A 14,981-nucleotide genomic window follows, 5' to 3' on the forward strand; every position below is an offset into this window, starting at 1 on the left:
GAAAGACAGTTGCAGGAACACGATTGCACCATGCATTCTAGTCACTGCTACTAACACTTTTCTAATGAAGAGACTTCCAACAGATGCAAATGGGAGCACTGTTGCAATGGAAGTTCATGAAAATGCTTTGTGGGAACAGCTGCTAGTTGAACAATATGTGGCTTTCAAATACAGTAAAAACTGGTACATAGGATACATTTCCCATGCATAACATGAATTTAAAGGTCTTGAGTTTAACTGCATGCCTCCTGCTGAATTACAGTTCCTTTCGTGGTTCAGTATGAATGATGCTGTTTGGGTCCCCTTCTCCAATGTTATATCTAAGGTGGATGTCCTGGATGTCCCATCATCACAAAGTCACAGTGTGCAGTTGTGTAAACCTGACAATAAGTACTGTGAAAAAATTGTATCGCTCACATTTCAGTGAATTTATTTTGTTTTTGGATCAAGATGTCAAGGAAAACAAAGTTATGTGCAAGGCAGAAGTGTTTTAAAAGTACAGTTTCCTTCTTTATATCTGAATTTTATTATGAAACTGTTATTTGTAGAATTTTTACATCAATATATACCAGTATGTAATTAAAAAGTTATTAATGTCTCTCATTATTGCTTGCACTCTTTCTTATGTTTCACTGAGATAATCTTTTTAATTTACAGTAACAGAATAAGAATTTATCATATGCTGAAAGACATTTAACAGTGAAATTCAACATATAAATTAAGAAAAATGATTAGTAACTGTTTTCAGCTCTTACCAGTTTGCAGTTGTGACCTATAGCCCAACCACAAATATTTTAGGAACCTTTTTTCAAGACAATACACACGGTTTTCATTTACCAGTTCCCTGTAGCATTGGTTGTGAATGGTGTGCATAACTGGAAATTCATTTTATTCTATGCGAGTGAATAAAGTTTGTTAGGATATTCTTCTTTGCACCTAGGATTCTACTAGCTATATAAACATTTCAGCCAAAAATCAAGCCGAGATTCAATTGGCTGCGTACCCCTACAGGACTTTGAAGTTTGTGAAATTTCACATTTTTTTGTGATGGAGTCATCTTTAAGAGAAGGTAAGAATGACTAACTGCAATGCCAAATGCTTTACCGAGTGAGATGGCACAGTGGTTAGCACACTGGACTCGCATTCAGGATGATGACTGTTCAAACCCACCTCTTGCCATCCTGATTTAGGTTTCCCATGATTTCCTTAAATCACTTCAGACAAATCCCAGGATGGTTCTTTCGAAAGAGCATGGCGCACTTCGTCTCCCATCCTTTCCTAATCCAATGGGACCAATGACCTTGATGTTTGGTCCCCTCTCCCAAATGAACCAACCAACCAGCCAAGTGCTTTTCGTTATTATTTGTGCTAAATGCTAGGACTAAAGAGTTATAGTGTACAAGATGAGGTCTCTACTATTTCCCTCTGCAAAGTTAATGATGTTTTAAAAAAATCACCAATTTAAGGAACAGCATAGAAAAAGTGTGGTTTTCAACACTTTTCATAAAAGATCTGAGTGATGTATCCTACTTTTTATACTTATATCAACTTAGTGGAGTACATACTAGATGCATAAAAAAACTGAGGTCTGTAGATGAACTCAGTATTGAATAGTAGGTCTCTGATAATAGGGAACTGGTGCCTGACTAATGACTGGGTACACATCCTTGAGTCTTCAAACCTGAATTTATTAAAAATGGTTAGAGTTAGGACAGTGCTATTTGGCTGTTTTACTATTAAGAGATGTAGGTTCAAATGGCTCTGAGCACTATGGGACTTAACATCTGAGGTCATCAGTCCCCTAGAACTTAGAACTACTTAAACCTAACTAACCTAAGGACAGCACACACAACCATGCCCGAGGCAGGATTCGAACCTGCGACCGTAACGGTCGCGTGGTTCCAGACTGAAGCGGCTAGAACCACTCGGCCACACCGGCCGGCAAGAGATGTAGGTATCCATGTACCAAATATGACTAAATTCTGAAATGGTCACCTTACGATCCCCTGTGAGATTGCATGGAATGGCCCTAACTGTAAATTAAGTGTTAAATAGGAAAACAACTGAAATAGTTAATGAGGTCACAACAGACACCTTTAGTAGGAACCTGCAGGCATCCACTGGAATGAGGTACACATAGCAATGGACATAAATTATAAACTTTGGAGTAATTAGACAGTTGATTGCAGTGGCGTAGTGAAGCTCTAGAAGATGTGGGTATGCCAGCATTTCTCAATCGTTGGTGTGGCATGCTGCAACTGTATATGTCCGTGGTTTCGTTGTGAGATGCCAACCTTGCTTTGACACCTTGTCCTTCAGACACCACCACATTCCTCTTCCCCAACCCTCCTCACCGTTGTTGTGTAGGGTGGATGCTCCGTGCCTGCAACCTCAGTATCTACCTTGCAAGTTACCAGGAACACTAACTGAAAAACCAGTCACAGGGTGCACCGCCTGCATTCAGAAATGCAGACATTGTAATTGGGTGAACATTAAGTGTATATTTTTGGGTGGTGTGATGACCATATGGGGATGTCACATACATAGACATCTGTTCAGGTAGCTGAATGGGTGGCAATGTCGGTGGCAGCAGGGCATCAACCACCATGGGCAGCACAGTGGATTGTGCCGGCCGTGACTGTCGAAGAGAGAGAAGTGACAGCTGGTGTGGACCCCAGAGACATGCTGGGCCTTTGGACAAACATTCTGGAGTAGACTCACTGACACAGAAGCACACCACAGCTGGTTTTGTTGGTACAGCTGAAGCTGTGTAGAACCTTGGACGACATGAGAAGATCATCCAATGGCTTTCTTAATGACTCTGTGCTGGGAGGAATGGAATTTCTTCATGTGACTTTTGAATGAACCATTCAGCTTCACTGTTACACTGAGGAAGCTGAAAAGGTGCAATAGTCACATGGTGTATGCCATTGGCGGCACAAAACTGTTGGAAATTGGCTGTGGTCCATTGTTCGAGATAGTGACATCTGGAAGCCCTTCAAGACAAAAAAATAGAAGATAAAGCCGATACTATACTTGCAGTGGTGGAGAACAACAAAAGGAAACTTGCTGTACGTGTCTACCACTAAACCTACATTTGTTCCAGTATGGATCTGCGAAATCAGTGTTAATGTATTGCCACGAGCCAGATGAGTGTGGCCATTCAAAAAAGTATTGCAGTGGAGCTGACTGATATTCTACAGAAACTTTCCAGTGAGATGTCATTTGCTCAATCTGAGCATCTATTCCGTGCTAAGTACAATGACGCCCGATGAGTTCCTTCATGCAAACTTTGCCCCAATGACCTTGGTGCAATAAAGACAAAACTTCCTGCTGTAGGGAGTGAGAAATCACAAGACACATATTGGAAAAGAGCACAGATAGTCCCAGTCTTCAAGAAGGGTCGTCGAGCAGATGCGCGAAACTATAGACCTATATCTCTTACGTCGATCTCTTGTAGAATTTTAGAACATGTTTTTTGCTCGCGTATCATGTCATTTCTGGAAACCCAGAATCTACTATGTAGGAATCAACATGGATTCCGGAAACAGCGATCGTGTGAGACCCAACTCGCCTTATTTGTTCATGAGACCCAGAAAATATTAGATACAGGCTCCCAGGTAGATGCTATTTTTCTTGACTTCCGGAAGGCGTTCGATACAGTTCCGCACTGTCGCCTGATAAACAAAGTAAGAGCCTACGGAATATCAGACCAGCTGTGTGGCTGGATCGAAGAGTTTTTAGCAAACAGAACACAGCATGTTGTTATCAATGGAGAGACGTCTACAGACGTTAAAGTAACCTCTGGCATGCCACAGGGGAGTGTTATGGGACCATTGCTTTTCACAATATATATAAATGACTTAGTAGATAGTGTCGGAAGTTCCATGCGGCTTTTCGCGGATGATGCTGTAGTATACAGAGAAGTTGCTGCATTAGAAAATTGTAGCGAAATACAGGAAGATCTGCAGCGGATAGGCACTTGGTGCAGGGAGTGGCAATTGACCCTTAACATAGACAAATGTAATGTATTGCGAATACATAGAAAGAAGGATCCTTTATTGTATGATTATATGATAGCGGAACAAACACTGATAGCAGTTACTTCTGTAAAATATCTGGGAGTATGCGTACGGAACGATTTGAAGTGGAATGATCATATAAAATTAATTGTTTGTAAGGCGGGTACCAGGTTGAGATTCATTGGGAGAGTGCTTGGAAAATGTAGTCCATCAACAAAGGAGGTGGCTTACAAAACACTCGTTCGACCTATACTTGAGTATTGCTCATCAGTGTGGGATCCGTACCAGGTCGGGTTGACGGAGGAGATAGAGAAGATCCAAAGAAGAGCGGCGCGTTTCGTCACTGGGTTATTTGGTAACCGTGATAGCGTTACGGAGATGTTTAATAAACTCAAGTGGCAGACTCTGCAAGAGAGGCGCTCTGCATCGCGGTGTAGCTTGCTCGCCAGGTTTCGAGAGGGTGCGTTTCTGGATGAGGTATCGAATATATTGCTTCCCCCTACTTATACTTCCCGAGGAGATCACGAATGTAAAATTAGAGAGATTAGAGCGCGCACGGAGGCTTTCAGACAGTCGTTCTTCCCGCGAACCATACGCGACTGGAACAGGAAAGGGAGGTAATGACAGTGGCACGTAAAGTGCCCTCCGCCACACACCGTTGGGTGGCTTGCGGAGTATCAATGTAGATGTAGATGTAGATTCTCTGTATGTAACAACAGGACACCTGATCCTGCAGATAGCACATAATAATGCGAAAAATTGTGAAGGTGGCACTGGATGAGGAATTTCTTTCAAACTGCATGGCTACCCATGGTGCATGTATTGCAACACAACCTGAAGAGCTGTGTCAGAATCAGTTGGTGCAGCATGCTGAAAATCGAGGAAAATTTTGAAGACATTAAAAATTCTGAGAATCAATTTGAAAACATGATTCCCCACATGAATCAAACACTGTATCAGTAACGACTGCTAACCGAGACAACAAGTCAGTGTTCAAATGTTGGGCAGTGAGCCCGTACAACAACTCATGCTAATAATTTGACAATATCAGAGGACAGCATTGCAGTTTTTGCACTGTCCGAGGTGGGTCAAACTTGGCAGGATTGAACAAGGCCATCAAAGGGCAATGATCTGGCAGCAAATAGAACTTCCGTCCATACAAATATTGGTGGAATTTTGTAACACCAAAGATAACGCCAAGTGCCTCTCTTTCATGCTTGACTGTAGTTTCACTATGCTTTGTTAAGAATTTTCAAGGCAAAAGCAACAGGTCTTTCAGGTGAACCAATTTTATGGGAAAGCATATCTCCAATTTCTCAAGGAGTTGCATCCACAGCTAACATGACAGGCTTAGCTGGAGCGAAGTGAATCAAAAATTGCTGAAATGCATTCTGGGCCTCACAAAAGGAACATTTTTCTGGTGCAGCCAGTTGAGCAATGCAGCAATTTGCACGTTGTTAACAACCAATGAGATATAATATGTGAGCTTTCCCATTACTGATTGGAACTCTTTAATGTTTCTGAGCACCGGCAGTTCTATAATTGCAGCCAAATGCGATGTAGCAGGATAAGCACCCTGTGCATGAATTATGTAACCTAAGTAGTTCAGTTCTTCCTGAAAGAAGGAACACTTTTCTTTGATCCACTTTAAGCCAGCCACAGCAATAACTTGAATCAAACACTCTAAATTTGCTAAATGTTCAACAGCTATAGAACCTGTGACTATAATATGACTATAATATTGTCCAAATAGCTTTTACAAGCTGGAAGTTTTGCTGTTAACTGTTCCAAGAACTGTTGAAAATTGCGGAAGTTGAAGCAGTTCCAAGGTGAGTGTTCATAACAAATTATTGCATGGATGCTCGTCCAGTGGTAACTGCAAATATGCCTCATGCAAATCAATCTTTGAAAAGTATCTGCCCTGTCCCAGTCTGTCCATCAATTCCTCTGGATGTGAAAGAGGAAAAGAATCCATGACAGTTTATGGGTTTAATGTTGCTTTAAAATCAGCAAGCAGATGTATGGTATACCACAAGAAGGCTTCTTGTGAATAACTGTGGGTGATACCCATTGGCTTGCAGATACATGTTGGATAACCCGATTGTCATTCCATCTGTGCAGTTCCTGAGCAGTTTGCCAATGTATTGCATGGGGGATAGACCGTGAATGAAAAAATTTCAGCTGTGCATTGTCTTGTACATGAAACTTCATTCCTTGACACGTGTAATTTTCCAGCCAACTTTTCGTGGAGTGATGAACTGTGTTTTGTTTATTCCTGCCTGTGTGTTGCAACAGAAGATTTCCTTGATGCAGAAGATTCCGCAAGCCACTGTATGGTGCGTGGTGGAGGGTACGTTTTACCACTACTAGTCATTTCCCTTCCTTTCCCACCCACAAATAGAGCAAGGGAAAAACAACTGTCTGTATGCCTCCTTACAAATCCTAACTTATTTTATTTTATGTTAACGGCCCTTACGTGAAATGTGCATTGGCAGCAGTAGAATTGTTTCTAGTCAGCTTCAAATGTCAGTTCTTTAAATTTTCTTAATAGTGTTCCTTGAACAGAACTTCTCCTTCACTCCAGGGATTCCCATTTGAGTTCCCAAAGCATCACTGTAATGCTTGGTGTTGACTGAACCTACTGGTAACGAATCTAGCAGCCTGCCTCTGAATTGCTTCAATTTCTTTCTTTAATCTGATCTGGTGGAAATCTCAGACACTTGAGTAGTACTCAAGAATGGGTCACACTAGTCTTTTATATGCTGTCTACTTCACAAATGACCCACACTTTCCTAAAACTCGACCATTCACCTTCCCCACTACAATCCTTACATGATCATTCCATTTCATATCACTTTGCAGCTTTGCAGTGTTATGTCTAGACATTCAATCGATCTGACTGTTCGGTAGCACACCATTAATGCTGTGTTTGAACATTATGGGATTGTTTTTCTTACTCATCTGCATTAATTTACATTTTTCTACAATTAAAGCTAGTTGCCACTTATCACCAACTAGAAATTTTGTCTAAGTTTTCTTGTATCCTCCTACATCACTCCACAAAGTCACCTTCCCATACACCACAACAAACAGCTGCAGATTGCTGCTCATTCTGTCTGCCAGATCATTTACATATAAGGACAATAATGGAGGTCCTATCATACTTCCATGGGGCACTCCTGGTGATTCCTTTGTCTTTTATTGACTCTTGCTGTCGAGCACAATGTACTGGATCCTATTACTTAAAGAAGTCTTCGAGCCACTCACATATCTGGGAAACTATTCCATATGCTTGTACCTTTGTTAAGGGTCTTCAGTGGGGCATCCATAGTTCACAGGAGAAGATGCAAGCTGAGTTTTGAATGCACAATGCTAATTTGTCGATCTGTGGACAGAAGTGTTTCCTTCTTAAGGAAATTTACTATGTTGAAACTCGGAATATGTTCAGGGCTACTGCAGCAAACTGATGTGTAGGACAATGGCCTCTAATTTTATAGGTCAGTTCTTTTACCCTCTTTGTATCTAGGCATCACCTGCACTTTTTTCGTCATTTGGGACTTTGTGCAGGGTGAGAGATTTGTGAGAAATGCAAGTTAAGTAAGTGCCGTAGAGTACGCTTTGTAAAACCAAATTGGGATTCCATCCAGACCAGATGACTTATTTGTTTTCAAATTTTTAAATTGTTTTTTGTGCCATTGACACCTACTGCTATGTCCTCCACATGGGAGACTTTATGATACTCAAACAATGGTATATTTGTATGATACTCCTGGGTGAACTATTTCTTAAATGTGAAATTTAAAACTCCAGCTTTCCTTTGGCTATCTTCTATTGCTGCACCAAATTGGTCAACAAGTGGTTGCGTAGAAGCATTCGACCTGCTTATCAGTTTTACATAGAACCAGAATTTTCTCGGGTTTTCAGTTAGATCCTTTGCTAAAGTATGATGATGATGATGATGATGATGATAGTCGTATGCTTCATGCATTGATCTTTTTGTGGACACATGAACCTCTGTTAACTTTCACATGTTTTCATGTGCACCTTCTCATTTGAACCGACAGTGCAACAGTCTCTGCTTCCCCAGCTTCTGCTGAATTTTGTTAGTAATCCACTGTGTGTCATTTCTGTCCTTAATCCACTTACTCTGCAAATACTTTTCCAGAGTGTGATTTACAATGCATTTAAACTTTGCCCATAATTCCTCTGCTTCTATCATAACGGGACTAAATGATGTCTAATTATTGTCTAAGTGGGATGCTAGCAACTGCTTATCTGCTCTTTCTAGCTAAAATACTCTTTTAGCCTTCTTGATAGGTTTGTTAACTTTAGTAACCATCATCACTGTGATGACATCATGGTCAGTAATCCCTGTCTCTATACTGACACCATTAATAAAGTCAGGCCTGTTTGTTGCTACAAAACCTAAAATATTTTTATTGCACATGGGCTGCCAAACTAGCTGCTCAAGATAGGTTTTGGAAAACATCTTCAAAAGTACTTTGCAAGACTGTCTTTCCATACCCCCTGCAGTGAATCCATAGATGACCAGTGTTAAAGTTGCCTCCAACGAAGATTGCATGATCTGGGTTTTTCTGCACTACTGACTGTAGACTTTCTTCAAATGACTCTAAAACTGTCAAGGCAGAATCAGGTGGCCAGTAAAAACATCCAACAATTAACTTAATTTCACCTAGACTTGTTATAAGCATCCAGATAACTTCACAGTCTCACTCAAAGTTCGCCTTATTAGGGACAATATTTTCATCAACTCCAATGAACACTCCCCTTTCCATGCTGCCTAGTCTGTCTTTTTGATATACACTCCTGGAAATTGAAATAAGAACACCGTGAATTCATTGTCCCAGGAAGGGGAAACTTTATTGACACATTCCTGGGGTCAGATACATCACATGATCACACTGACAGAACCACAGGCACATAGACACAGGCAACAGAGCATGCACAATGTCGGCACTAGTACAGTGTATACCCACCTTTCGCAGCAATGCAGGCTGCTATACTCCCATGGAGACGATCGTAGAGATGCTGGATGTAGTCCTGTGGAACGGCTTGCCATGCCATTTCCACCTGGCGCCTCAGTTGGACCAGCGTTCGTGCTGGACGTGCAGACCGCGTGAGACGACGCTTCATCCAGTCCCAAACATGCTCAATGGGGGACAGATCCGGAGATCTTGCTGGCCAGGGTAGTTGACTTACACCTTCTAGAGCACGTTGGGTGGCACGGGATACATGCGGACGTGCATTGTCCTGTTGGAACAGCAAGTTCCCTTGCCGGTCTAGGAATGGTAGAACGATGGGTTCGATGACGGTTTGGATGTGCCGTGCACTATTCAGTGTCCCCTCGACGATCACCAGTGGTGTACAGCCAGTGTAGGAGATCGCTCCCCACACCATGATGCCGGGTGTTGGCCCTGTGTGCCTCGGTCGTATGCAGTCATGATTGTGGCGCTCACCTGCACGGCGCCAAACACGCATACGACCATCATTGGCACCAAGGCAGAAGCGACTCTCATCGCTGAAGACGACACGTCTCCATTCGTCCCTCCATTCACGCCTGTCGCGACACCACTGGAGGCGGGCTGCACGATGTTGGGGCGTGAGCGGAAGACGGCCTAACGGTGTGCGGGACCGTAGCCCAGCTTCATGGAGACGGTTGCGAATGGTCCTCGCCGATACCCCAGGAGCAACAGTGTCCCTAATTTGCTGTGAAGTGGTGGTGCGGTCCCCTACGGCACTGCGTAGGATCCTACGGTCTTGGCGTGCATCCGTGCGTCGCTGCGGTCCGGTCCCCGGTCGACGGGCACGTGCACCTTCCGCCGACCACTGGCGACAACATCGATGTACTGTGGAGACCTCACGCCCCACGTGTTGAGCAATTCGGCGGTACGTCCACCCGGCCTCCCGCATGCCCACTATACGCCCTCGCTCAAAGTCCGTCAACTGCACATACGGTTCACGTCCACGCTGTCGCGGCATGCTACCAGTGTTAAAGACTGCGATGGAGCTCCGTATGCCACGGCAAACTGGCTGACACTGACGGCGGTGGTGCACAAATGCTGCGCAGCTAGCGCCATTCGACGGCCAACACCGCGGTTCCTGGTGTGTCCGCTGTGCCGTGCGTGTGATCATTGCTTGTACAGCCCTCTCGCAGTGTCCGGAGCAAGTATGGTGGGTCTGACACACCGGTGTCAATGTGTTCTTTTTTCCATTTCCAGGAGTGTACATTCCGTGACTCACTAAATATTTCAGAGCTACATACTTGCAGGTTTCAGTCAGCTCTTGGTCCCGAGAATAATTTGAGCACAACGAATTTCCAGCAGGGCATAAATTTGGGTACCTTGTTACAAATACTTTGACAATTAACTGATAAAATTTTGACGTTCGAAGTGTCACTCTCCGTTGAGGGCGGACCCCCCTGTGGCAGATGCACACGGAAGGTGCCTCGACAGCAGAGTCTGTGAACGAAATGAGTGATACCTGAGGCATCTCTGCCACTGCTAAACCCCAAAGTAGCAGCCTGAAGACAACTGACTGTAGCCAAAAGCACCTTGAGCTGTTCATGATCTGTGGCCAGCTCCTCCAGTGTCCGCACACAGCGCATACACATCCTTTTCATACTGGCACTACTAAGAAAACCCAGAAAAAGCTAAGTACAGGGTGATCAAAAAGTCAGTATAAATTTGAAAACTTAATAAACCATGGAATAATGTAGATAGAGAGGTAAAAATTGACACACATGCTTGGAATGACATGGGGTATTATAAGAAAGAAAGAAAAAAAAACAAAGCTCACAAAATGTCCGACAGATGGCGCATGAAAGATCTCTTGTGCGCGTTGTTTGTTGTGATTGTGTGCTCAGCCGCCACTTTCGACATGCTTGGCCTCCCAGGTCCCCAGACCTCAGTCCGTGCGATTATTGGCTTTGGGGTTACCTGAAGTCGCAAGTGTATCGTGATCGACCGACATCTCTAGTGATGCTGAAAGACAACATCCGACGCCAATGCCTCACCATAACTGCGGACGTGCTTAACAGTGCTGTTCACAACATTATTCCTCGACTACAGCTATTGTTGAGTGGTGACGATTGACATATTGAGCATTTCCTGTAAAGAACATCATCTTTGCTTTGTCTTACTTTGTTATGCTAATTATTGCTATTCTGATCAGATGAAGTGCCACCTGTTGTTCTGTAAACAACTGGCAGTGACTCAGTTTATTATTCTGTTCCATGTATAGGAGTGTGTTATCAGTCTTCATTGATTTTATGTCAAACAGGTTGATAAATTTGGTCATAAATTTTCAATCCATTTTTGTGAAATAATTGCATTTATATAACTTGTACATATATTTATTGTCAGTCTATGTATACATTTTCATCATACTTCAGTGTGTGCTCCTTCCATTTTGAATCCTTGCTTCCACCATACAAGAGCAGACCTGTATACATTCTGAAGCATATCTAGTGAAATAGCCATTGCTGCATTCAGGGTTTGAGCTCTTACATCCTGGACATCTCTTATCTTTGTTTTGTACACAATTGATTTCATGTACCCCTGAGTGAAGAAATCTATGGATGTCAAATCAGTTGAACATGATGGTTGCACTTTTGCTGAACCTCTGCCTGTCCATCTGTTGGTGAATCTTCAATTTTGGTACTCCCTTACTATGAGAGCAAAATGAGGAGATACACCATTCATTTGCAACACAACAATGTCAGCAGTGCCTTCTTGTTGAAGACGTGACTCTTAAGAATTGCTCCAGCATATCAAGGTAAATGTTTCCAGTAACTGTTTCTTCTTCAAAACTGAATGGTCCGTAAACTGTAGTCTCTGTGAATTCGAGCCACACATTCATTTTTGATATCTTTGCCATTCAGTGGTAGTGTGAGGTGGCGCATTACCCCAAATATGGCAGTTATGTTTGTTAAATTCTATGCAGATGTGGAATTTGGTCTCATAAGTAAACAACATATAATCCACAAGGTGTTCGTTGTATACAGAGTGTATCAAATTGTAACATACAGCTTGGCGAGCTGTATAATCTTCATGGTCTCATTTGTAAAGCATCTGAATGTGGTATGCTTTTTCTTTAGCATAAGGTTTAAACCCCTCAAAATTGTTGATTTTGGCTTGTCTTTAACTCTTTGTTCGAATGATGAGTTGATGCATTCAGACTTCTTTTGATTGCTTCTCGGATTCTTTGAACAGTCTCTCATGGTACACGACTCCCAAAATGTGATTCATTGGCAATGTATCCAGTTATTTGGGATTTATTGACATGTAACCAGATGTTTCTCTTGCTGGTGCTGGCGTATGAAATTTCCCAGTAAATTCCTTTTGCCCCTCCAGGTAATATATGATGCCTGATCTCAAGACTTGCAATAGTGGATGCCTCTGGTGTAAACCATGGTGACATTTACAGCTTCATCTACATAAATACTCCACAAACCACTGTATGGTGTGTCGTGGAGAGTACCCTGTACCACTATTGATCATTTCTTTTCCTGTCCGACTCGCAAATAGAGTGAGGGGAAAAGTGACTATCTATATGCGTTCATACAAGCCCTAATTTCTCATATTTTATGCTCATGGTCCTTACACGAAATAGTTTGTGTAGTATGTGACTACTGCAGTATATGTACTTGTTATTGCCCACAGGTTTTTTGTTCACAAAATACTTTAATCTCTCTTGTGATCCACGGTTTTTTACATGTCTGTTTAATGCCCTTTCTGATTAGTTTATGTGGAAAGCTATTTTCAAGTAATGATATGAATTTAACATGGAATAGATTAAATTTTATGTTAGTGTTTGGGTCATTATAAATTTCTATTTGAATGAAAAGTGTGTTAAATCATATCTAATCTGTAGTGTGACTCCAGTTAACTTACAGCTTTATCAAATACACTTGACATTTTTCATTACGTTTTGTCATTGTTTGCATAAATTTTCTTCCATGCTGTTGTTAACTTGCAAATTCTTTGAGTGCAGGAGATAAAAAATACATTTATATTGTTGTTTTAATGTAATGACACTGTAACTGTATTTCAAGTTATTTTATTTATTTGTGTCAGATGACTTCAAACCAGCGAGTGTCGATATGACAAAGAAGGCAACAGTAGCTGTAGGTGAAAACCACCAAGTTACTGTAACTGTACCTCATATGGATGGAGCAGGAACTCCACAAACAATATTTAAAGGCTCTCATCGACCATATAAGAAAGAGTGTGTTCTCATATTTGATAGAAAAACTGGGGAGGTGACATTAGAGAAGCTTACACACAACGTGCAAGTGAAGAAAACACGGTTGGTGACTTCTTTTCTTCTTTTTATCTTGTTAGAAGCTTATGTGTTGATTTAAATTTAAAATTTATCAAAAGAAATCAGACTGAATAATAAAGCAAAACATGTGAAAATTAATTACCAGAATGAAAAGTTACTGAAAATAGTAATAGTAACATGTATAGAAATAAATATAAACTATAATAAAAGAATTCACTTCATTTTTCAGTATTCAAAATGTTGTTTTGTTGTTATGGTCTTCAGTCCTGAGACTGGTTTGATGCAGCTCTCCATGCTACTCTATCCTGTGCAAGCTGCTTCATCTCCCAGTACCTACTGCAACCTACATCCTTTTGAATCTGCTTAGTGTATTCATCTCTTGGTCTCCCTCTACGATTTTTACCTACCACGCTGCCCTCCAATACTAAATTGGTGATCCCTTGATGCCTCAGAACATGTCCTACCAGCCGATCCCTTCTTCTAGTCAAGTTGTGCCACAAACTTCTCTTCTCCCCAATCCCATTCAATACCTCCTCATTAGTTATGTGATCTACCCATCTAATCTTCAGCATTCTCCTGTAGCACCACATTTCGAAAGCTTCTATTCTCTTCTTGTCCAAACTATTTATCGTCCACTTTTCACTTCCATACATGGCCACACTCCATACAAATACTTTCAGAAATGACTTCCTGACACTTAGATCTATATTCGATGTTAACAAATTTCTCTTCTTCAGAAACGCTTTCCTTGCCAGTGCCAGTCTACATTTTATCTCCTCTCTACTTCGACCATCATCAGTTATTTTGCTCCCCAAATAGCAAAAATCCTTTACTACTTTAAGTGTCTCATTTCCTAATCTAATTCCCTCAGCTTCACTCGACTTAATTCGACTGCATTCCATTATCCTTGTTTTGCTTCTGTTGATGTTCATCTTATATCCTCCTTTCAAAACACTATCCATTCCGTTCAACTGCTCTTCCAAGTCCTTTGCTGTCTCTGACAGAATTACAATGTCATCGGCAAACCTCAAAGTTTTTATTACTTCTCCATGGACTTTAATACCTACTCCGAATTTTTTGTTTTGTTTCCATCACTGCTTGCTCAATATAAAGATTGAATAACATTGGGGATAGGCTACAACCCTGTCTCACTCCCTTCCCAACCACTTCTTCCCTTTCATGTCCCTCGACTCTTATAACTGCCATCTGGTTTCTGTACAAATCGTAAATAGCCTGTCGCTCCCTGTATTTTACCCCTGCCACCTTCAGAATTTGAAAGAGCGTATTCCAGTCGACATTGTCAAACGCTTTCTCTAAGTCTACAAATGCTAGAAACGTAGGTTTGCCTTTCCTTAATCTAGCTTCTAAGATGAGTGGTTGGGTCAGTATTGCCTCACATGTTCTAACATTTCTACGGAATCCAAACTGATCTCCCCCGAGGTCGGCTTCTACTAGTTTTTCCATTCGCCTGTAAAGAATTCACGTTAGTATTTTGCATCTGTGGCTTATTAAACTGATTGTTCGGTAATTTTCACATCTTTCAACACCTGCTTTTTTTGGGATTGGAATTATTATATTCTTCTTGAAGTCTGGGGGAATTTCGCCTGTCTCATACAACTTGCTCACCAGATGGTAGAGTTTTGTCAGGACTGGCTC

General features: G+C 41.7%; 1 protein-coding gene across 3 annotated transcripts in view; it reads left to right on the forward strand.

The window, feature by feature from the left end:
- The window catches only part of LOC124556714 (ELL-associated factor 1-like), a 63,441-nt gene that overhangs the window by 6,002 nt on the left and 42,458 nt on the right, over nt 1–14,981 (forward strand). For 2 of the 3 annotated variants that reach the window (XM_047130701.1, XM_047130702.1), the window contains exon 2: nt 13,118–13,349. In XM_047130701.1, the coding sequence (XP_046986657.1) occupies nt 13,118–13,349 (232 nt within the window). Of the gene's footprint in view, nt 1–11,672; nt 11,817–13,117; nt 13,350–14,981 lie in introns of those variants that run through there. The other variant, XM_047130703.1, reaches the window with a different exon arrangement.

Source organism: Schistocerca americana, chromosome X (assembly GCF_021461395.2).
Source record: "Schistocerca americana isolate TAMUIC-IGC-003095 chromosome X, iqSchAmer2.1, whole genome shotgun sequence".
In the NCBI taxonomy this organism is placed as follows: Eukaryota; Metazoa; Arthropoda; class Insecta; order Orthoptera; family Acrididae; genus Schistocerca; species Schistocerca americana.